This window comes from Eublepharis macularius, chromosome 5, assembly GCF_028583425.1.
Source record: "Eublepharis macularius isolate TG4126 chromosome 5, MPM_Emac_v1.0, whole genome shotgun sequence".
Classification (NCBI taxonomy): Eukaryota; Metazoa; Chordata; class Lepidosauria; order Squamata; family Eublepharidae; genus Eublepharis; species Eublepharis macularius.
In genome coordinates, this window is record NC_072794.1 from 165,378,919 (window position 1) to 165,402,963 (window position 24,045).

At 46.3% G+C, this 24,045-nt stretch overlaps 1 protein-coding gene across 1 annotated transcript in view; it reads right to left on the reverse strand.

Annotated features, from left to right (window-relative positions):
- The window catches only part of LOC129330202 (peroxidasin homolog), a 68,059-nt gene that overhangs the window by 11,323 nt on the left and 32,691 nt on the right, over positions 1-24,045 (reverse strand). The window contains exons 8-20 of the mRNA XM_054980197.1: positions 22,578-22,695; positions 19,226-19,395; positions 17,581-17,853; positions 14,768-14,884; positions 13,495-13,653; positions 11,913-12,025; positions 9,687-9,843; positions 9,079-9,187; positions 7,965-8,122; positions 4,857-6,360; positions 2,503-2,637; positions 2,140-2,348; positions 139-253 (exon numbers count right to left, since the gene is read on the reverse strand). Coding sequence (XP_054836172.1) covers positions 139-253; positions 2,140-2,348; positions 2,503-2,637; positions 4,857-6,360; positions 7,965-8,122; positions 9,079-9,187; positions 9,687-9,843; positions 11,913-12,025; positions 13,495-13,653; positions 14,768-14,884; positions 17,581-17,853; positions 19,226-19,395; positions 22,578-22,695 — 3,337 coding nt within the window. The remainder of the gene's footprint in view (positions 1-138; positions 254-2,139; positions 2,349-2,502; positions 2,638-4,856; positions 6,361-7,964; positions 8,123-9,078; positions 9,188-9,686; positions 9,844-11,912; positions 12,026-13,494; positions 13,654-14,767; positions 14,885-17,580; positions 17,854-19,225; positions 19,396-22,577; positions 22,696-24,045) is intronic.

Here is a 24,045-nt window from a genome sequence, read left to right on the forward strand (position 1 = left end):
AAATACAGTGTGCATTTCAGCCTGCGTAAGCAAATGATGCGCACGACAGTTTGACACAGAATGTGTGTGGCACAGGAGACCTAACTACCTTTTGATGCAACAGCAACAATAATAAAGAGGTCGGAAAGAGTACCACACCTTGGGTTTCCAGGTTTGGCGTTGGAAGGGTGTTCGTCTGGGTAGCTGAATCCGGAAGCTCTCTTGCTTCGGAACTGCTGTGAAAGAGCCCTAAATTGCCCCCTCGTCCTACAGTCTGGGGGAAGAGAGAGGAGGTATTTGAGTCCAGTAATTCTGAGGGGCTCAGAAATGAATCTCCCAGCTCCAATCTTTCCTTCTAAGACTGGAGAGCTGAGCGACTAAGAAGTCATCAAAATGGTGCCAGCAGTCCACAAGATAGGGGTTTTTGCACATTCACAGTACTCCCTAGGTATGAATTTTTCTTGGTAAATTCCTTCCAATTAAAAAAAATAAAAAACAACCATCCCAAATTGATCACACAAGGACTGAGCACCTGAGAGAGCAATCTGAGAGCAACAGAGATTTTATGTGACTTGCTCACTCCAATCAGAATTTGTAGCATCCAGAACACGTAGATTTGGATCTGGGCGGTGGGGGGCAATCATTGATCTTCCCCTTCGTGATTCCTTGTGGGGCTCCATGTTCCATGTCCCCCCTCCCTCAACAGGTGCAAGGTGTGTACAAACCATAAAAGATTAATTTCCTGAAAAAAAGAGAAGAGAAAGCTGGAGGCTACAGTGTTTTTCTAACCATCTATTGGTCCATCAAAGCCAGTATATTGTCTACTGGAGTGTGCACTTTGGATTTCTGATTTGGGTTTCTAACTCAAATTGGACCCAATTCGGGTAGATTCGGTAATTCCGAATCAGCCCCAGCATCGCTGAGACAATTAAAAAATACAGAAACAAAGCTTTCCAAAATGCTTCGTAATGCTTCGTAAAGCTTTGTGTAGAGCAGCAGCAGCCACAGCACTTTGCTTGCCATTTGGAAATATCATGAAAAGTGCTGCTTTGAGCTTCATTGTGTGCTGATTCAGTGTCCTGAATTTTTACGGAGCATACCGAAGCGGTTTAAATACCTGAATCCTGAAGTGGCTTGCTGTTTCAGGATTTGGGTTATTCTGGATTGTTTACCTGCTTAAGTAAACCTGAAGTGGGAAACCCGAATTTTTTGCGAGAACACACCCCTATTTGTCTACCCAAACTGGCAGCAGCTCTCCAGTATCTCAGTCTTTCCTATCACCTGATCCTCCTCTATGGAAGATGCTGGGGATTGAACTTGGGACCTTCTGCATGCCAAACAGCTGCTCAACCACTGAGCCATGGCACTTCACCGAATATTCATACACTTCAGCTGCTCACAGCTTTCCTGCCCCTTTGGTGTCCCAAACTGCCCCCTGGAGGACAACTGGGAAAGACAGTGACCAGCCACTGCTATCCACTCTGCATGGAAAGGCCTTCTCTCTCCCACTCTCGCTGGTGTTCAGTAGGACCCATGAGTATTTTGCTATAAAAAACAGCTGCTGAGCAGGGAACTTCTCTGACCACCAGGGCGAAATGCCCCCCTTCTCTCCTGTCCTTTCTGTGATGCAAATCACTTCCTCTTCAGGGCACTCTGCAGCTGAGAAAGGGCTAAGCGTGTGAACTTTGTCCCTCGGGCAAAAACTAGTTACAGCTCTCACTTTGACAGGAGGATGTGACTCATAGTGCAGGTATTCATCTGTCGACTCCCCGCCCCCCCCCACACACACGCACAATACACCCCATCTGCAATGCCTAAAGGGATTGCATAACAGAACGTGGCTTAGTTCTCAACCCTCCTGTTTTTCAAAATCATATCAACAAAAGGATCTTTCTGTGCATGTTAAAGGCAACACTGGGGAGGGGCTGCAGCTCTGTGGAAAAGAATCTGCTTTGCATGCAGAAGGTCCTAGTTCTCAGGATCTCCACTCAACCCGGTAGAGTCTCTCTACACGAGACACCTTGGCACGTGTTCATCAAGTGTAGGGAGATGCAATGTTAGCTGGGAAGCGTAGTTTTAAAAGACAGAGCCGGTAGAGATCGCTACCCAGAGGGTTTGTCAATTTCATCTTCGCCTCCTGGAAGGCTCTGTCAGTTTCACCTTCACAGCAGTCCTGCCACATGCGTAGATCCATTTCCGGGATTTCTTCGCAGCCGACCATACCCTGAGGATACGAGGCCACCCGGAACACATCCTTTTGGAGTTGCCTGATGTGGTCGCTGTTGTCACAGATGATCCGGGCGAGTGATGTCTGCCTTATCTGTGTGAGTTGGGCCGGGGTGAACACTCCCGGATTCTCGTACCAAAACCTTAGGGGAAATTGTAAACTCAAATATCAGCTACTGACCCACTAAGACACACCAAGGAACCACGGAGAAGCAGTCCACTGTGAAAACCCATCTCATCAAAAACCCACATTTCTTGGATGGAGTAGCGAAATATTTGCACCCATATTCTCCGTACCTGTCTCCATCCCGGAGTCTTCTAAACTGGGTCACAAATAAACACATCAGTGTCGGCCCAACCCTGGTACCAGGGACCAGATCTTCTACCATCAGTGCAGGAAACAGATCAATATTCTTAGTAATTCCGTATAAACTGCAGAGGAGTAGAAAAAAAGTGATAAAAAAGAGTGACATTTGCTTGGTTCAACCCAACTGTGGGCGTATCTCAGAGTCTCTCTACATGCGTTTCCATTAAGTGTAGGGAGGGGCAATATTAGCTAGGAAGCATAGTTTTAAAAGACAGAGCTGGCAGAGATCACTCCTCAGAGAGTTTGTTAATTTCATTTTCGCCTTCCTGAAGGCTCTGTCAGTTTTAGACCTCTCCAGGCTAAAACTGTGTCGGGTCGCAACCAGAGGGTGGTGAGGAATGGAAATGGGCTGGAGCTGTCTTCCAGAGCCGGGCTTGGACCTGGAGAAGTTACAATGGGCTGAAGTCTCCTTTCTGGCATTTCACAGCCCCTTCACACAGCTCCAGTGTATAGCAAAGCTTTTGTCCTGCCGTTGGCTCTGTCTTTTCAAACTACCCTTCCCGGATAACACTGCATCTCCCGACACGTGTTCTTCACATATCGGATGTCTCGTGTGGAGAGACTCTTACACTATGATTGAATACTGACTTCTTTTCCCAAGCAACCGTACTTTTGTGAAGATTATAAGGGATCTCAAACCACATTGCCTAGGATTCTCTGGGGGTGGGGAAGTTATAACCTCTGGGAGTGTCATAAAATTGGCCATGTTTGATACACCCTGGGTGTTTGACATATTTTTCAAGGTACATACATCTTGATCTATTGGGAACAGACCATGCCCTGATATGGAAGAGGGGTGTATGTGTGTGTGTGGGGTGGGTCAGTGTAGCCCCTTTAAATGTTGGATTACATACTTCTGTAGTTGGAGGCAACCAACAGGGGAAATGAAGAAACACAGAGAGAAGCACTATGATTTCCCCTTCTTCCTACTGCATGTCCTACTAAGGACATACATGGAGAATATACTTTAGAAGGTTATACCTAAAGGACTGTCTTCTCCAGTTTTCTGGTTGGCTTAATCTCAAACCCTGCTCTCTGTGCCTGTGGCAGGTAATTACCTGAGGTACAGCATTCTTGGAGGGGGGGCACCCTTTTTGTATAATGTCTCCCACTTGAAGCTTGCTTGGCACCTACTTTCTTAGCATTCAGGCACCAGGCTTTTAATTAGTCTTTTAAATCCCATTTCATTGCTCTTGGCCTATTTTACTGCATGCCAGCGCTTTTATGTCCCGCTTTTATGTCTATGATTCTTTTATGTCGTTGTTTTTTATTGTTTACTGGTTTCAGCATAAAGATTAGGATAATTTTACATCTTAGAGAGGAGTTTTATTGAATTGCTTTGAAACAATTTTATTTATGCATTGCTTTTGCTAAGTGCCTCAAACCCTAACCTGGACGGCCCAGGCTAGCCCAATCTTGTCATATCTTGGAAGCTAAGTAGGGTCAGCCCTGGTTAGTACTTGGTTGGGAGACCACCAAAGAAGTCCAGGATTTCTATGCAGAGGCAAGCAATGGCATTCCTGTTCATATCTGTTGCCTTGAAAACCCTATGAGGTTGTCTGTGACGTGACTGCACTTTACACCACCAAGTGCTTCAAGCAGATATTCGAAGTCACAAGATATAAAGGTAAAAAAAGGTAAAAGTAGTCCCCTGTGCAAGCACCGAGTCATTACTGATCCATGGGGGGACGTCGCATCACAACGTTTTCTTGGCAGACTTTTTATGGGGTAGTTTGCCATTGCCTTCCCCAGTCATCTACACTTTACCCCCAGGAAACTGGGTACTCATTTTACCGACCTCAGAAGGATGGAAGGCTGAGTCAACCTTGAACGCTAAGAAACTATGATGTTTATCTTATGACAAGCATTGGTTTGGATTGGTTTTGGATATTTATGGCATTGACCTATTTTGAGACATTGATTGCTTGGAGTATTTTTGTATTATAAGGCAATAATGATAGGAGATTCTCTGGTTTATAGTATATAACTGATAACTGTGTTCACACTTTTTGCACTTGCACTTTCTAAAAATTGAAAGTCATAAAAATTATATAATTAATTCAGGTCTCTTAGGACTTCTTGTCCGCCTTGGCTTTTCTTTTTGAGTCAACCTTGAGCCAGCTATTTGAACCCGGCTTACACCAGGATCAAACTCAAGTCATGAGCCAAGCTTGGGCTGCAGTACTGCAGCTTACCACTCTGTGCCATTGGGCTCTCAACAATCTACAACAAAATAAATAATTATTGTGAATATCTCTGCTATCCTTTGACCAAACTTCCCTACCTCCTGAGCTTTTCCCTGATCTCCAGGTTCTTAATCTCATTCTTGAGGTCATCAAATTCCTGAGCGGATGTGAGGTTGCAGAAGACCCGGAAATCGTTGTAAGGAGGGATGCCATGATCCCGCCCTCTCTGGATATTGATGGCTGCCAGGTCCAGAGAGACTGAGTGCACCATAGAGAAGAGCTTCTCCGTCAGCTCCATGTTCAAGAGTTCGGTAGGGACCCGCATTTTCCCGGGGATCCCAAAGAGACCCCGGAGAAGAGGATCAATGCCCCCTTCCTGGATTATCCTGAAAGGGGAAAAGAAAGCCTTATGAAGTGGGACATGGCCTTGTGGGATGGGTTGGAAAGTCTCGTTGAGCCGGTAGAGAAGGGGGTTGATAAGAGTATGGCCAAAGCGGAAGGCGGCCGTAGCAAATGCATTCAGGATGCCAGCATTGACGTTGGGGTCATAGCCTTTGTACTCTCCTAAGACCTTCATCCCAGCCTCTCCAAGTATCTTGGGGAGCCAGTGGGAGTAGGTGATGTGTTGCATCTGGGCACCTATGATCTTGCGAGCTTCGTGATAGATGGTGTCCCCATCCCAGTGAGGATTCAGGGCCAGGAGCTTGGCAGCTAGGCGGTTGTGCTCACGGAACCACAAGGTGTGCATGGAGGTCAGGCCCAGCTGTTCATTGGCTCGGTGGTCGCCTGCCAAGAAACATGGTACGGGACTCTCGCTCTCATCCCTCATGCACTCAGTGGGCGGCCCCACTGCAAATGGGAGGAGGTGCTTTCCAGAGCTAGGGACCACTTGGCCTTGCTTCATCAGCCCTTTCTGGTTGCTGAGGTCCCTTAGCTCCAGGGACTCGTGTTCTGTGCTGCCGTAGACATTGGAAGCATCGATAAAAGAGGTGAGGTGGTTGATTTGTTCCCGGGCATAGACAGAGTTCATCAGTAGAGAGGTCATCCCGCTGCCACACACAGGGCTGGAGCGGACGAAGAACATGCAACGGCCATTCCTTACCCGTGGGTCATTCTCGGGGATCATGATGGAGAAGCACGGAGGGTCATTGGTGCACACCTGGCTGCAGGGCTCGCCGTCTGAGAAACGTGCCATGCTGATAGCGGCCACCGTTTGGTCCAGATCATGGTCGAGAAATTGGCCCCATTGCATCAGCATGTGCGTGAATTGGTCATCCGGGGTAATGGTCTCTGTGCCAATCATGGCGGTAGAAACCAAGCGAGGGAGGGGAAGAGGGAGCTCCCTGGCTTCTTCCACCAATGAGAAGCCTCTAGGCAGGTTAAAACCATTTTGGTAAGCTGGCTTGAGCAGGCGCTGGAAGGCAGTGAGAGAAGCTCCCCACATGGGGTGCTGGAGGTTGTTGCATGAGCCGTCGTGAGTCCGGTACTTCTTGTGGAAGCAGATATCTGTGCAGTTGGGGGTGCGCCGGTGGGCAGAACAGCCAGAGAGGTTGGCGATCATGTTCAGATAGCGAGGAGAGACCAGGTCATTGTAGCGGTAGCCTGTAAGGCAAATCTCCAAAGAGTTACCCAGATAATTACTACAGAAATAAAAAAATCCAGACAAAGCTAATTTTTTCTTTAAACCTTATTATCAGATATATCTAAACTAGAGATAGATACGAATTGAAATACGAAGTTCGTCACGAACCAAAGTTCATCACAAACCAAAGTTCGTCACAAACCAAGCCAGTTTGCGGTTCGTCAGAGCCCATTTCTGACGAACCGCAATGAACTTTAGGCCTGTTCATTTGGTTCGTTTTTCAGTTTGTCACTAGAAGTGTACACCCCCTTGGGTTTCCCACACTGAAGCTCAAAGCAGTGAAAAAAGTGGCGGGGCGGGAAGTTTGAAACTTTTCTTGTTGTTTCCAAATGCAAACAGCTAGAAAAGTGCTGCGGCTGCTGCCACTTTGCCAGCCCCCCCAGAAGTGACAAACCACAAACTGAATGAACCGGTTCATGAACTGGGCAAATTCATGGTGGTTTGTGGTTCGTCGCTTTTCATGAACCATGAACCACCACGAGTCGCTATTTTCCCGGTTTGTGTCCATCGCTATTCTAAATCCTAGCATTTTCTGTAGACTTTCTCAGGAGTTTCTGGAGCTCTTAACTCTTATGAAGATACGTTTCTATACATGCAAGCAATTCCTTCTTAATGCAAAGGAATGCATAGTAACTCCGAATGGGACATTCAAAGTCAGGGAGGGAACATCTCAAGTTGCCTTATACCAAGTCAGAACGTTGGTCTAGGTAGCTCAGTACTGTACACTCTTCCATGTTTTCGATCCACTTTCCCTCCAAGTAGCCCAGGCCAGCATACAAGATTATCCACGCCTTCCTTTTATCCTCATAAAAACTGTATCTGAAGACGTGAGCTGTGACTCATGAAAGCTCATACTCTACCACAAATTTTGTTAGCCTTATAGGTGCTACTGGACTCTTGCTCTTCTCTACTGCTACAGACAGACTAACACGGCTACCCATCTTGATCTACCTGCAGTTAAGTTAGACAATGAGTTTGTGGAAGAGTCGGGATTCGAACCTGGGTTTCCCTAGTCTAACCACTGCACCACGCTGGCAGTCATAGCTCTCACCGTATCACTCCAGGGTCTCAGGTGGCATACCTTCCCGACTCTCCTGCCCAATAACTAGACATGCCAGAACGAAACCTGGGACCACCTGCCCGCAAAGCACCCACTCTTCCATTGAGCTGTTTCCCCGTTGGGGACGAGCGGATTCTGTTGAGCTCTAAGCTCTTTCTTTCTGCTTCTTCCTGTCACTCTGCATGCACTCTCCTTCCACATTTAATCAGTCTCGTTACTAAATCATTAGAAAAAATGAGATACGGAGAATTCAGAAGTTCAGCTTTAGGGGAAAAATACATCTTTGATTTGTTGTTATGTCCACAAATGGAGTAAACTTGAGTAAATATGCCCCGTTCAAATATTTTATATTCAACAGGAATTGCAGAATTTGGTATGTATTCTTTTACAGAAACGCCATTTTCCCTCTCGAAAAGCACCATCGGTGCCAAACGGGACTTCTTTTGGCTAACCTCTCCGCGGGAAGGGCCACCAGTTAATGCTTTATCTGGTGCTGCATCATACCTGTTCCATTCATGTCCACCACGAGTCCTTGCTGCACATGTTCTTGAATCAACTGCAAGGTCCTTTCAAAGATCTCACCAGCCCGGGCAGTCTCAATGGTGTACGGGTCCCGTGGATAACGGAAAAGTGCGAGCAGCTCATTAGGAGTTTTGGGCCGCCTGTTCAGAGATAATTTTTTTAAAACCCTGATGTTTTAACTGGCAGGACCACATTTCACTTTCTTGGATGGGAGATGGAAGGGTAAGACTCAACCGAGGGCCAGTTCAAGGGATTTGGTCGACCTGAGCAAGGTATGCCTTTTGCCTCCTCCCATATTGTCAGCAGTCATGTCCTACCTGAGTCCCTGAAGCTCAGACGGAGATGGTGGCAACACAGATCTGGGAGGTGATGTCTGTTTCATCCTACACTGTTGGTGGATGGGAGTCAGCCAAGCCCCTGCAGCAGATCGGCACCCTCCGAATTAGGGTTGCCAGGCCCCCTTACACTCCGGGTGGGAGGCAAGAGACCTGGCACTCACCTGTTCAGAGGTTCTTGCATGCATGTGCTCCTGGGCTGTGTGATGATGTCACTTCCGGGAAGTGACGTCATCGTGCAGGCCTCGTGCCACCCCTGGGAGCGCTCCTGCACTCCACAGCGGACCCATTTGGGGCTGAATCATGCCTGTTTGGGGATGAAATTGGCCTGCTACTGAACATGGGAGCGCAGCCAGGGTGGTGCAATGGGACCTGGAATGTTCTTACCCACTGCGGAGCACGGGGGCGCTGCTGGGAGGGCCGTGGTGAGCTCCTGTGCTTTATGGTGGGCTCAAATCAACCCACTGTGGCATGTCACCCAGGAACGCACCCCAGGAGGTGTGTTCCCCCACCTTTTCCCCCACGGTCCACGTAAGTGGTGGTGGGGGGTGCATGGTGGAAGCAGGGGTATCCCCGCACCCAGCGGGGGACTGACAACCCTACTCCCAATTGTTTTGATCTCAGGAACAACAAATCTTCCCCCTCACCAACCCAAATTTCTGGCATCCGCATCATTTAAGAGTCACATCAGAAGGACTCAAGGAGAAACATCTCCCACACTACTATCGGGTCTGTGAATTCATCTCCAAGACAACCCTTACTTGCTAAACAGTTCAGTCCGGGTAGAATTGATTGCATGGTCCACACTGCTGATGGCTTCCTGTATTGAGGTGGCTACAAAGGTGTCACCGCTCCGGCCAACATTGGTTGCTTTTTAGAAATAGGGGAGAACAACCACGATTGTTAATGATGCTTCCATTTTACTGTCCCTGACACAGTCCTTCAGTACTTTCATACTCTATTCTCCAAAGCTAGCATTTTTCAAGCACATGAGCTCTTCAGCAATTCATTTGCTTAAAACATGTATGTGCCAGAATGCTTAAGGATGAAAGATTGTGCTTTGTTTGCACCCTACAGTTTTTAATCTGTTTTCACTTGAGCAACATTGTTGGGTGCTGCTGTTTTGTTTGCACTGCAGATGTAATCTCATATAGTCTCAAAAAATAAAATAATGAAATGAAATGTAATAGGGACAGCAACATGCAGGTGTATGTAATTCAACTGTTAGGAGTGAATGCTTAAAGCTTTACATCAGGGTTCAGTTTGTGCATTTTTACCATGGCATGTGGCTGCAGGATAGGAAAAGTCAGCCATGTAAACTGGCTCAGACAACAATATTGCCAAAAAGCAAAAACAAGGTTTATCATACCGGTGACAGTCAGCTGCATAGTACTGGAAGTGAACCCAAAGGTATTTCTGGCTATGCATTCGTATCTCCCTTGGTCTGCCTTCCCCAGATCACGGATGGAGAGGGTCCCTTCTCGGCTGATTCGGAACTTCCCGCTCTCCGTGATCTGAATTCCTTCCTGTTGAGCAAGGAAGAGGTTTTTTTGAGCTTGAATGCAATTCATCCCAGAAGGGACGCAGAGTGACTGTCCCAGTTAGCATCAGCATAAAATCAAGGTCACTATGGGTTAATGATTCAACCACGGCTATACAGCCTGGAAAATCCACAACAACCATTGTTCTCCGGCTGTGAAAGCCTTCGACAATACATCAACATGTTTTAGTTTCAGGTGGGTAGCCATGCTGGTCTGTAGAAGAAGAGCAGGATTCAGGTCTAGTAATACCTAAAAGTCCAGCAAGATTTCCAGGGTATAAGCTTCCAAGAATCAAACCTTCCTTTGTCAAATAGGACGGTTTGCTGTCGGATCTGACAAAGGGAGCTGTGTGACTCTCAAAAGCTCATGCCCTGGAAATCTTGTTAGTCTTTTAGGTGCTACTGGACCCGAATCTTGCTCTTCGACTCCAGACCAACATGGCTACCCACCTGAAACGATCCTCATAGAAGGCACCACATTCAGCCGTCTGGAGTGGAAATCCATCAACCTTACAAAAAACTTGCACAGTAAATCTAGTTGGCCTTTAAGGTGCTACGAGACCTGAATCTTGCTCTTCAACCAGTTTTGTGTCTCAAAAAGTCAGGATGGAATTAGATGTCTAAAAGCTGGACATCTGTTGAGCCACCCACAAGATCAATTCAGCATACAAAACCCCCTTAAAAGGTTAGCATGTTGATTCTGTGTGTTCAGGGTATTTCTGAGCTAGTTCATACAGCCCATTGTTCCTGGATCAAATTCAAACAAGGCCCACAGGCAATTGTATTTACTTACTTGGCCACCAGATGTCACTAAAGGCACTGAGCAACTTTTAAAAGGAAGCAAGGGAAAAAACCCTCATACTGCATTCGACACATGAATGCAGCACCTATAAGACTAACAAAACGTGTGGTAGGTCACTGCTCACTTATTCAGATATAGCTAGAATGTAAGTCCATCTTTCCTTATACCTTGGTGAGTGGAATCATTGAATAGGGTGGGGTATGCAGAAGGGTAGTGGGTGTGGAGAAATCAGCATTGATAATGAGACAGGAAGCCTAGGTCTTGATTCAGTCCAGGCGGATGCATCGTCTTGTGGATGGACTCACATTCTAGATGTATCTGAAGAAGTGAGCTGTGACTCATGAAAGCTCATACCCAACCCCAAATTTCGTTAGTCTTATAGGTAATACCGGACTCTTGCTCTTTAACACAATCAATGTTGATGCTGTTGGTGTCAACGATACCAAGGCAGTTCACTGTGAAAATGCAAAGTGGGAGGAGAAAAGGGTCTTTCTTGTTATTGAAACACAAGACATATCTTCCCTTCTGGACACAAAAAAATATCATCTCAACACCATCATGTGGGAAAGATCTTTTTTTTTCAACGTTAAAAAGAAGCAGAGTTTATAGAGGGGCAAACAGGCTGTTCATGATTTCTGAAGGAATGGAGGACAACATTGTGAGAAAATAAACAAAATGGTGGACAGCTATTTGCTGAAATGGAGAAATACCCCTATGCAGGGCTTTTTTTCTGGGGAAAGAGGTGGTGGAACTCAGAGGGTTGCCCTCGGACAAAATGGTTGCATGGCCGGTGGCTCCGCCCCCTGATCTCCAGACAGAGGGGAGTTGAAATTGTCCTCCGTGCTGTAGCAATCTAAACTCCCCTCTGTCTGGAGATCAGGGGGCGGAGCCACCGGTCATGTGACCATTTTCAAGAGGTTCCAGAACTCCGTTCCCCCGCGTTCCCGCTGCAAAAAAGCCCTGCCCTTATGTCAATCAGACCATAATAAGAAAGCTTAAAATGTTTCCCGAAAGTACGTGAGCTCAGCCTTTGATGACACTCTGGGCTACAGCTGCAAGACAACAACCAAGAACGTCCCTGTAAGCTTCGTTCTTCTCCAAGCTAGCACCCAGTTGGCATCATCAAGAAGGTGATATCCCATGTGAACTTAAAGATCATAATGGAACTCAAGGAATCAGGTGATCCCAATGATACACAGGCTGCAAGCCGGTGCCTCTTCCAAGTGAAGCTGCCGGGCGAATGCTGTCCTCACCTTGGCCCATCTAATGGTGGGCTGTGGGTCCCCTTGGGCAGCACAGGGGATGTCTATGTCTCGCCCGGTCTCTGCCACCATATCTTGCGGTGGGTGAAGGAACACTGGAATGACTGCCAGAGAAGAAAGGGTGGGGACATATTTATTTATTTATTTGAAACATTGTATGCCGCCTTTCCACCCAAAATAGGGTTCCCCCAAGGCAGTGAACAACAGATAATTAAAACACTAAAATAACATTTAAAATACATATATAAAGACAATAAAAAGGTATAGATGTACAAACAGATACACACACAACTGCCCTGGCCTGGATAGCCCAGGTGAGCCTGATCTTGTCAGATCTCAGAAGCTAAGCAGGGTTGGCCTTGGTTAGTAATTGGATGGGAGACCTCCAACGAAGACCAGGGTTGCAGAGGCAGGTGATGGCAAACCACCTCTGCCGGTCTCTTGCCATAAAAACTCCCCCAGGGGTGGCCATAAGTCAGCACTCTCCACCACCACACACACAGCCAGAAAGGAGGGCTGTAAGAGTTTACGAGGGGTATGCAGAATGGAGCAAAAAAGTCTTTACCCTCTGGCAGAAGACAGTAACAAAGGGAGACAAGGAGTTCCAAAGTTTTGGCCCCACTACTGAGAAGGCCCTCTCTCGGACAGCCATCCATCTAACCAGCCATCTAGACCTCCCAAGATGGCTGGAGCTGATGGGTAGGTTCATATAGGAGAAGCTGGTCCTTAAGATATGCTGCTCCCAAGCTGTATAAGCCAGTTTGTTCTAGGGGTTAAGAGTGGCAGGACTCAGATGTGGCTCTCTAAGATATGGGACCATTTCATCCTGGATAAAATTAATGACAATATTCTCAATGCTGAACGCTTTCCTGCCAGTTCCAATTTCTATGAGAAATGGTTCCCTTTTCTTGAATTTATAGACATGCACGATTTACATCCCAGAATAAGAATTGCTCAGACGTTGACTCAGTTTTCTGATATTTGGTAATATTATGTATGCTTTGTTTAAAAGTTATTGTAATGTTCATATTCTTCAAAACTTGTAAACTATTATTGATTAGTTGTTGTGTTACAGTTGATGTTCATTGTTGATTTCTATTTGTTGTATGTTATAAAGCTTCATTAAAAAGTAAATTAATTAAAAAAAAATTTAAAAAGCAAAAAAAAAAAAAGAGTGGCAGGACTCTAATCTGGAGAGCCAGGTTTGATTCCCCACTCCTCCGCTTGAAGCCAGCTGGGTGACCTTGGGTCAGTCACATCTTCTAGGAGCTCTCTCCGCCCCACCCACCTCACAGGGTGATTGTTGTGGGGATAATAATAACATACTTTGTAAACCGCTCTGAGTGGGTATTAAGTTGTCCAGAAGGGCGGTATATAAATTCAATGTTTATCATCATCATCATCATCATTGTTATTGTTATTATTATTACTATTATTATAAGGCTTCCAATGCCCTTTAATATGATGCCTTGGAAATGGCCAATTAGGAGGTTACAGCGAACGTGCAAAGTACTCAGAAATAGCAAAGGACCTGGAGACCCTTTAGTAAGTAGAATTTCCCATGCAAATGTACCTCGTGGAGTCACCCAGAGCTGCACTGGAAAGCTCCGGACGCCGACAGCGCTGATGGCGTGGCACTCGTACTGGCCTTGGTCATGAAGCGCGACTCGGACTATCCTCAGGGTGCCGGTGGAAAGGATGCTGTGTCTCCGGTCACTTGGCAACGGCCCACCTAACAGCAACAGTCGTAAGTTGGGGAGGGGCTGTGACTCAGCAGTGGAGTATCTGCTTGGCATGCAGAAAGTCCCTAAGTTCAATTCCTGGCATCTCCAGTTAAAAAAGGACCGAGTAGGAGCTGATGAGAAAGACCTCTGCCTGAGACAACCTGGAAAGCCACTGCCAGTCCGAGTGGACAATACTGACCTTGAAGGACCGATGCTCTGATTGACAGCCCGCTATGTTAAAAAGTTGTGTAATAGGGTGAAACATTAAAAAATGTTTTAGCTATAAAAAAAGAACTTGGTGCTTCTTTGCTGTCCCCAAGTCCATTTAGCCCCCTCCAAATTACACCACCTTGTTGCTATCATGTTCACCTGTACGTATGAACAAGGCGATAACAATATGAGCTGAATAGTTTTTTCTTTAGATCAGCTTGCAAAGAGATGGGCTAGAGATGTCCTTTTTCTAATGCAGTAGAAAAGAGCAAGAGTCCAAATAGCACCGAAGACTAACACATTTTGTTAGTCCTACAGGTGCTACTGGACTCTTGCTCTTTTCTACAGCTACAGACAGACTAACACGGCTACCCATCTTGATCTTTTTCTAACAAAAGCTGAAAAATTCAAGGAAGGGGGCCTTTGCCGTCCTTGAGGGTGCTGGGCCCCACAGCTCCCCACCCTGTGCATACAGAAGTAGATGTTCAGTGATTCCCTAACTGGCTTTTTGCTTTGTCTTGCTTTTTAAAACTTTGACTCAGCTCAGCTCCTTTGCAAGGAGAGGAATTACGTCCCAGAGCCAAAAATCTAATCCCTCAAAAGCAGCTGAAAAACAATTAAGCTTCAGTAACAAGCTTGGTATTTGCAATCGTCAGAGCCAAGTTACCCTTCTGGACTTTGTAACCGAGAATTCGTTTACACAACAGAGCTTGCTTCGAGCTCTTTCTTCTCTTGTGCAGTGTTTTCCAATGGGAACTGCTTCCCCAGAATTCCAAAAACCCTGGCATACCGCTGTTTGGCATGCACACCAAGGGTTGCCTGCCCCGATCTATTTTGGATAATCTCCACTTCTGGAGTGCAGAAGGGGGACACAAAATCTCTGCATTGTACATAAGGATACCAGGAAAATACCTGCTCGTGTCCAGGCAATAACAGGTAAAGGATGGCCCTCAGCGGAGCAGGAGAAGTCTACACTTTGACCCTCAGTCACAGTCTGATCAGATGGGACCTCCAAAAACCTTGGAGTATCTGCAATGGGTGGGGAACCCAAATAGAGGAGAAAGAAAAAGATCAGAACCTGTGGAGAATGGCAATTCCTGTCCCACCTGCACACTGAACAGTAGACTCCAGCCGTAACTTGAGAAGTAAAATCTCATTCTTCTAAACTGTCTGAACGGCTAACTTGATCTCCACCAAATTGGCTGCGTAGGAAATGCAAACACACTTCATTCCATGGGGCTTCACAACCATACCTTACCAACTAAAGGGGGCCTCCATAAGACCAGATTCCAGAATTGCCTGACTGTACCATTGTTTCTCAGTGCCAAATTTGGGTCATTCTTGGCTCAGACAACATTGCTGGTGGGTGGTGACAGAGGTTTTGAAAAGTTAAAAGTTATTCAACAGTAGACTAAGTGCATTGTTAAGTAGATGATCCAGGATCAACCATAGGAATCTCTGGTTTAAAAGGATGGCCCATAGCAGAGCTAGGGAGTGCCTAGCTGCAGACCTTGGAGAACTTCTGTCAGTCAGAAAAGATAATGCTGGGAGAGTAGGTAGGGATGTGTGTGTGTTATGTGCCGTCAAGTCGCCTCTGACCTATGGCGACCCTATGAATGAAAGACCTCCAAAATCATTATCATTAACAGACTTGCTCAGATCCAGAAAACTGGAGGATGTGGCTCCTTTTATTGAGTCAAGCTACCTCGTTTTAGGTCTTCCTCTTTTCCTGCTGCCATCCACATTTCCTAGCATTTCTTGACTTTTCCAGAGAATCTCCTTTTCTCATGATGTAACCAAAGTACGATAGTCTTAGTTTTGTTATTTTAGCTTTTAGGGAGAATTCAGGCTTGATTTGATCTAGTACCCCACTTATTTGTCTTTTTGGCAGTCCGTGGTATCCGCAAAACTCTCCTCCAGCACCACATTTCAAATTAATCCATTTTCTTCCTGTTGGCTTTCTTCACTGTCCAACTTTTCACATCCATACATAGTAATGGGGAATACCAGAATATGGATTATCTTGATCTTGGTCCCCAGATAGACATCTTTAACTTTAAGGATTTTAGCTAGCTCCCTCACAGCTGCTCTTCCAAGTCTCAATCTTCAGTCCTGCTTTGGGAGAGTAGGATCTAAGGACGCTTCCTATGGTCACATGACAACATGGAGTACATTTATCTAGGATTCTGGAAGGAACAGAGACTTTTCAAACAAGGGAACAGGACCAGTTCAGTGGGAACCAGCAGAGTTACATGTATCTTTGGCTCATTTGTTATTAGTTATTTATTTTGAGGACTTGCTTCTATCTTGCCTTCCTTCAAAAAAATAAAAACATGGCACTTGGGCAACTCACAACAATGCCGAAAAATGCAACACACCATGGCCTGGGCTAACTTAATCTCACCAGATCTTGGAAGCTGCTCAGAGTCAGTACTTAGATGGGAGACCACCTAGAGCCAGTTTGGTATAGTGGTTATTAGCGGCAGGACTCTAATCTGGAGAGCCGGGTTTGATTCCCCACTCCTCTGCTTGAAGCCAGCTGGGAGACCTTGAGTTAGTCATAGCTCTTTCAGAGCTCTCTCAGCCCCACCCACCTCACAGGGTGATTGTCGTGGGGATAATAATGACATACTTTGTAAACTGCTCTGAGTGGGCAGTAAGTTGTCCTGAAGGGCAATATATAAATCAAATGTTGTTGTTGTTGTTGTTGAAGCCCAGGGTCACAGCACAGAGGAAGGTAATGGCAAACAACCTCTGTTTATTCATCTCTCACCTTGAAAACTCTAAAGGTTGCCATAAGTCAGCTGTGACTTGATAGCACTTATAACAACAACAACAACATTCAATTTGATTATTATAAGTTCCATCAAGTCAACTGTTGAAATCAAAAACATTTAAATCAAAACTGTCTAGCAGCAGGAACAGAATAGCGTAAAACTATAAAATCTGAAACACTAAGTGGTAAAGAAAAAAGCCCAAGTAATCAAAGCAGAAAGAAAATAAACTGAGCCAATATAAATAGTAAGATCAGACGCCCCGCAAAACATCAGCCTGAAATGCTACAGAATAAAATCATAAGATAAAACAGAGGAGTAAAAGCAAAACGAGAAAAGTCAACAGGGCATAGTTTGGATTCGGGCCTCTGAAAAAAAAGTTCTTACAGGCTAAGAACGAAGGGGCAGGATGAGTTTACCCATTTAGGGAACTCCAGTTACTGGGGGCTACCACTGAAACAGTCCTGTCTGCTGTATGCACCAACTTCACCATATAACATGCAGATTGGGGCAAAGATCATCAACTGAGGGTTCACTAGCCATTCCCACACGCCGTTAAAGGGACGGCCCACTCACTGAACTCTGGCTTTTTCTTCATTCACGCCATACGTCTCCGATTTCAAAGCAGAAACAGGCAGTCTGGCTTCCATTTTTTCAGCATCTTTTAGCCAGCGCAGGAAAGTGTGGGAAATTCCGTTCTCAGAAAAGACGCCGAAAAAAGCGGAAGCCCAACGGCCTGCTTCCGCTTTGAAACTGGAGACGTATGGAATGAGTGGGGAAAAAAGCCAGAGTTCAGTGAGTGGGCTGTCTCTTTAACAGCGTGTGGGAATGGCTACAGTCTGAAAGTGATCCCTAAATATTAATAAACTTTCCCTGCTAGATCTTCCTGAAGATGACATCACACAGCGGCACACCCACAAAAAGTCACCGATGGGCTAACTAGAGGGTCACCTTGTACTATGACATTTGCCGTTGCCTGGATAGACCCTTCGGTGTTACTGGCATTGCAGCTGTACTGCCCCTGGTCCGAGAAGGTGACATTTTGGATGTAGAGACCGCCGGAGCTGGTGATGGTGAAGCGGGAGTCCTGTGGCAGCGGGGAACCCGAGCTCAGCATCCAGACGATGCGAGGTGAAGGGTGACCGGACACCCCGCATTCCAAGGTGACGCTTTGCCCTACCAATACTTCTGTGTTCTGGGGATGGATGACGAAGCTGGGCTTAGCTGAAAGCAAAACCACAAGGTCAGCAGGTTCATAATATTCAGCGTTTGTGTAGCACTTTAGAAGCCAACGGGACAACAAGCCAGGCGATCCGCTGATCAATTTCCCAAGTGGGTTTTTCTTTTAATTAGTAAATAGCATCTGTGAGGTTCCTCAATCTGGATCAAGGTCACAGTGTGGGGTAAGGGGTCTTAACCTACCCCAACTGGGCACTCCCCCAAATTCAAGCACCAGAGGTGCTATTTGGAATTTTGAGAGATAAAGATTGCCAGTATGGAGCCTCTGTCTTCCCCAATAAGGCAAAGAGCAAATCAGGGATCCATCTGGAGTTGAGAAAAGGGTGCAGTGAAAATCCCACTCCCATGTTGCCCCTCCATGTGCATGTACACATCCATCCATAGACCTGCTAGGGAAGGGAGAAGATCCCAACTATTGGAGGGAAGGGGTGGGGAAGACCGGCCTAACAGCTTCATGGCTGAATGGGGTTTGAATCTGCGTCTCCCAGAAACCTACTCCAACATTCTATACCCTGTAACAAATTGATTGGAAGTCTCTTTTTCCACTCTGAAAAGTATGCATTATTATCTCACAGTAAACGCGTGAAATTGGTCGAAGCTTCACCATTATATGGGAATGCTGACAATCCCAGATGAATTTGGCAAAGGCCTGCTAAGAGTTGTCCATTTTCTCTGCTCTTCAGAAATACAGAAATGAACAGGGACTGTAAATTGTTCCCATCTGAACGTCCATAGGCAGTGCTTATTTATTTAAAATGTTTGTATGCTCCTTTCCAGGGGTCATTTTGTAGAAAAAGAGCTGGAGGAGCTCATTAGCATAACTCATTAGCATATGCCACACCCCTTGACATCACCAGAAACATGTCATTAGCATAACTGATTTGCATATACCACACCCCCTCACATCACCTATCCTGGCTGTTTTGGACCCAATCCTGGCCATTCAGGGCTGAAATTGGGCCCAAAATGGCAATAAGGGGCTGAAAATGGCCAAAAAGGGGCCCAAAATGGTCAGGATCGGGCCGCTGCTGAACAGGAGAGTGATCCACCACCCCTCAGAGGCCCAATCCGGGCCTTTTAGACTGCAATCCAGGCCGAAACAGGCCCCAAATGGCCAAGAGACAGGTGGGCAGGGCGACCTGACATGTGACATCTTTGGGGAACTGCCGGAACTGCATTCCTGTGCGTTCCCCCTCGAAATGAGCCCTGCTCCTTTCCATATAGCTGTTCAAGGTGGGAAGTCTCCCAGGGATTTCAGTCACCACCAAATCTTATAGTCCCCATAACACATGGATATCAGAGAAGCCCTCCAAACTGCAGAATGTGAACCTTCAGAGAACAGTGGAAAGCAAATTACATGGGCTGCCGAAGTATCGCAGGACAACTTCCTGAGTCTTGGCCTCGCCAGCAACGTTCTTGGCCATGCACTGGTAGACTCCTTTGTCCGATTCTCTGGTGTCTTGAATCATTAGTGTTCCGTCTTGCAGCAAGTTCAGGCGTCCGTCATCTTTCATGTCAATCTCATTGCTGAGAAATGGGGACATAAAGAAACCTGAATCATGGCGATCCCAAGAGAAAGCGGACACCACAACTGTGCCAGGCCCAGGACTCAGCTAGAGGCAAAAATGACTAAGAGGCCAACTGCCGGATGGTGAATGGAGAACTGCCAGAATTATAACTGATCTCCAGACTAGAGAGATCAGTTCCCCTGGAGAAAACAGGCGATTTGGAAGGTGAATTCTCTAGCTTTATACCCTGCTGAATTCCCTTCCTTCTCCAAACCCCACCTTCCCCAAATTTCCAGGAATTTCCCAACCTGGAGTTGACAATCCTAGGCACAAAAGATCCACTGAAAGTCATAAAAGAAGTCGAGGTTAGACTTGAGACAAGAAAGAGAAGCTGCTGTTTTAGCTTATAACTCCCAAACTATACTTGGCAGACAATGGAAACTCCGAAGGGGTTCTGACAATTTTGGCTTCGGGGGGAAAGCAAACAAGAATTGGCAGAAACGGCAGCCGAATGACGTTGCTCTCAAAGACCGCTCCTGTCTAGACTGGACCACCTCACAGCTCACTACATATTAAGTGGGAAATCTGTGACCTAATCTTTTAAAGATTAAAAAGCAGCCATTGGGCCTCTTCGTTTGGATCCAAGCCTTTGTAGTGTGTGTGTGGGGGGGGGGGGCACCTCTTCACCTTGTACAGTTTCCCTCCTAACACTGTTAGCAGTCGAATCTGCCCTCACGTTAATAGGACGCTTATGAATATGGCAATATTATAAGCCCCTCTACTCATGTGTTTTAAACACAGAAATGCTACCTGGCAAGGCAGGAAATGGCTGCCAATTCCTGGCTGGGAGCTGGAAAATTACTGGCATGTGAGTCACTAGGTGAGACTAGCTTTCGGCCCCATGATCCTGGAGGTGTGCAAAGTTCCTAAGACAATAGGGTCTTCTAGGAGTTCCTGAATTAACCCCCTCAACACACCCTTCCAATCTTCTTATCTGCTCTCCCATTCACAGCTATTGATAGTCGCTCCCATCCAGCCATCGCAGGTCATCAATTATCACTGATAACTTTAGTTTCACCCAGGAAAGTTAATCAAACCTTTTCCAGTTCTTTGTATCACCCTGGAAACAGCCATTAAGTTATTGATTTTGGGCAGAAGATGCAATTCTGCCCCAGGGTACATTCCATAGAATAATTGGGCTATCCTTTTGCCGTAACAGTGTGTGTGCCTTCGGATCCAACACCCAGCCTCAGACCCCCACCTGAGCCTCTCATTTCCTTGCCGTGATGTGCGGTTCGCACAACGCTACTCCCTCATGGACGCCCCTTCTCTTCTGGACTGGTAACTATCACACAACCCTACAACTCTCTCCACTTTTCCTCCCTGCTTTTCTAGCTCGCTTTGCATGTGTTTTGTATGTTTAGTGTGCAATTGGTCTTTACTGTTTTATAAATAAAAACTTTTTGGTTGAACATTTGCTTGTTTATTAAAGAGTTCTCTAGAGGAACAATCCCTGTATACATAGGTGAAAGATCTCGCTTGTTACCCCCTCACACTGCCTCTCCCCCAAACTTGTTAAGAGACCCCCAGTTGGGTAACACCAGTCTAGTTCCAGCAGGAGGGAAAAAAGACAGGCACTCTCTCAGCCCCACCCACCTCACAGGGTGATTGTTGTGGGGATAATAATAACATAAATAATAACATACTTTGTAAACCATTCTGAGTGGGCATTAAGTTGTCCTGATGGGTGGTATATAAATTGAATGTTGTTGTTGTTGTTATTATTTTAGCCATCATTTCCTTTACAGTGGCTAACAGAAACTAGAGGGTGGTGGTCTGATGATATACGACTAGCTAATGTGGTGAAGTCGTTATTTTTTTGAACTAGAACTGCAAGACCTGGGTTCAAAATCTCCACTATACTTTGAAGATCAGTGGGTGACCTTGATCCAGTCACGCTCTCTCAGCCTAACCTACCTCACAGGGTCGTTGTGGGGACACAATGAGGGTGGGGAGAATCATGCACACACCCCTGAGGTCCTTGTAGGAACAGTGAGATAAAATATTATGGATCGATAAAGAGAAAAGGCTCAAGGGAAATAATTTTTTTTAAAATCCCCCCCCCCCCCCTGTACTGTGGGTCTGGAGGTCAGGTCTCTTGGTCAGCAGGAAATTCATGTGTCTCCACAGACTCTTCCTGCTGCCACTTGGCTGGTTGGTGGAGGGAAAATGTGGGTGCCATCATCATTGTGTGACAGCATTACATCACTTCTGGCATGGACCAGAAATAATGTCATTGCACTCGGCAGTGCTCTAACAGTCACCTCAAACTCTATGGTTGCACCGGAAGCGACACCAATCTGTTGCATGTGATGTCACAATATTACCACCTAATCCCCCCCAGGTGACTTTCCCTCTAGATGTGGGCCCAACCCAAATTAGGGTCTGCAAGCTGTCAAGAGATGTGAAGTCTGCCCCAGAGTTTGGTGAAACAAAGGAAAGCATGCAAAGGAGAGTCAGTTTGGTGTAGTGTTTAAGAGCAGCAGGACTCTAATCTGGAGAACCGAGTTTGATTCCCCACTCGTCTGCTTGGAGCCAGCTGGGTGACCTTGGGTCAATCTCAGCTCTCCCAGAGCTCTCTCAGCCCCACTCACCTCACAGGGTGATTGTTGTGGTGGGGATAAGAATAACATACTTTGTAAACCGCTCTGAGTGGGCATTAAATTGTCCTAAAGGGCAATCTATACATTGAATGTTGTTATTATTTTTATTATTATTTTTTCTTGCCCATTAGCACAGGGCCAGTCTATACTGCAAACTGAAATCAGTCTTAACCAGGTTTCTTCGTTACGACTCCCATTCAGGGAACTCTTCTAATCATGGCTCGGTGACCTCTAACAAAGCGCTCTCAGCAAACTACAATCCCCAGAATTCTTTGAGGGAAGCCATAGCAGTCAAACTGGATTTGAACCGGTAGAAAAGAGCAAGAGTCCCGTAGCGCCTATAAGACTAACAAAATTGTGGTACCCTACCACAATTTTGTTAGTCTTATAGGCGCTACGGGACTCTTGCTCTTTTCGACTGCTATAGACAGACTAACGTGGCTACCCATCTTGATCTCTCTGGATTTGAACTGGTTTAAGTTGGTAATGTAGATGCAACCGTAAGTCTGACCTGCCGAGGCTCTCTCCAGACACTCACTTGTTGTGTAGCCAGATGATCTTGGGCTTTGGGTTACCTTCTGCCCTGCAGATGAAATAAACAGTATTTCCCAGGGCGACGTCAACATCCTGGGGCTCAGTAGTGATGCGAGGTCTCTCTGAAATATACCAGTGAACACGTGAACACGTGAAGCTGCCTTGAACTGAGCCAACAGAAATACACCACCAAATACGCCTGGGGATAATTACGCTATTCACAATACGATAAACAAATAATATCTTTTACGTATAAAGTGCTCAGTGCAAAGATGAAATAATTGGTACATACATTAGTAAACACATATATACAACAATTCATATATCCAGGGCTCATTTAGAGGGGGAACATGCAGGAATGCAGTCCCGGCAGTTCCCCAAAGAGGTCACATGACAGGTGGCCCCACCCACCTGACTCAGCCATTTTGGGCCTGTTTCGGCCTAGATTGGGGCCAAAATGGCCTGGATCGGGCTTCTGATGGGTGGTGGATCACTCTCCCACTCAGTAGTGGCCCCATCCTGAACATTTTGGGTCCCTTTTCAGCCATTTTCAGCCCCTTTTTGCCATTTTGGGCCCAATTTCAGCCCTTAATGGCCAGGATTGGGTCCAAAACAGCCAGGATAGGTGATGTCAGGGGGTGTGGCATATGCAAATCAGTCATGCTAATGACACACTTCCAGTGATGTCAATGGACATGGCACATGCTAATGAGTTATGCTAATGAGTTCCTCCAGCTCTTTTTCTACAAAATGACCCCTGCATATATCCATCATACAGGAAACAATATACAATACTTTCCTCAGACCATAACCTCTCCAAAAGTCTCTCAACGTTGGACACAGTCTCTAAATCAAGTATACGTACGTTCTCAGCCTTCCAGAAGGTCCAAACGTTAAGGAACCCCGCGTGGCTGTCAGATCAATGGATACGCGGGTAACATCAAAGGTAAGTAAAAAATAGTAGAGACTATAATTTTCTTTTCTTTCTCCCTGCAGGTGGATAGAAGAAGATGGAACCAGGGACCCTGAGGGATCCCCAGTCAGGCCCTACAAGTGGTCGGCAATGCTATTTTGCTTGTTTTGTCCGCTCAAACCTCCGCAGGGGCCAGCACAGACTCCACTAAACAGCCTTCAGTCTTTACAGCAAAACAAACTCACATGCAGTTCATTCTCCGCACATAGAGGTCGGTCGGTCGGAACTGAGCCCAAACATTTGTCTATCAAGGTCAGTTTTGTCTCCTCTGATCGGTAGCAGCTCTCCAGGGGTCTCAGGTGAAGGTCTTTCACATCACCTGTTAGCCGATCCTTTCAGATGGAGATACCGGGGGTTGAACCCGGGACCTTCTGCGTGCAAAGCAGATGCTCTACCCCAGAGCCATAGCCCCGCCCCTCCTTTAATCGCACCCATTTGAGCACAGAATGAGGAGAAGCCAGAGGTGCCTTTCGGTATTTTCCCCGGGTATTACAAGCGT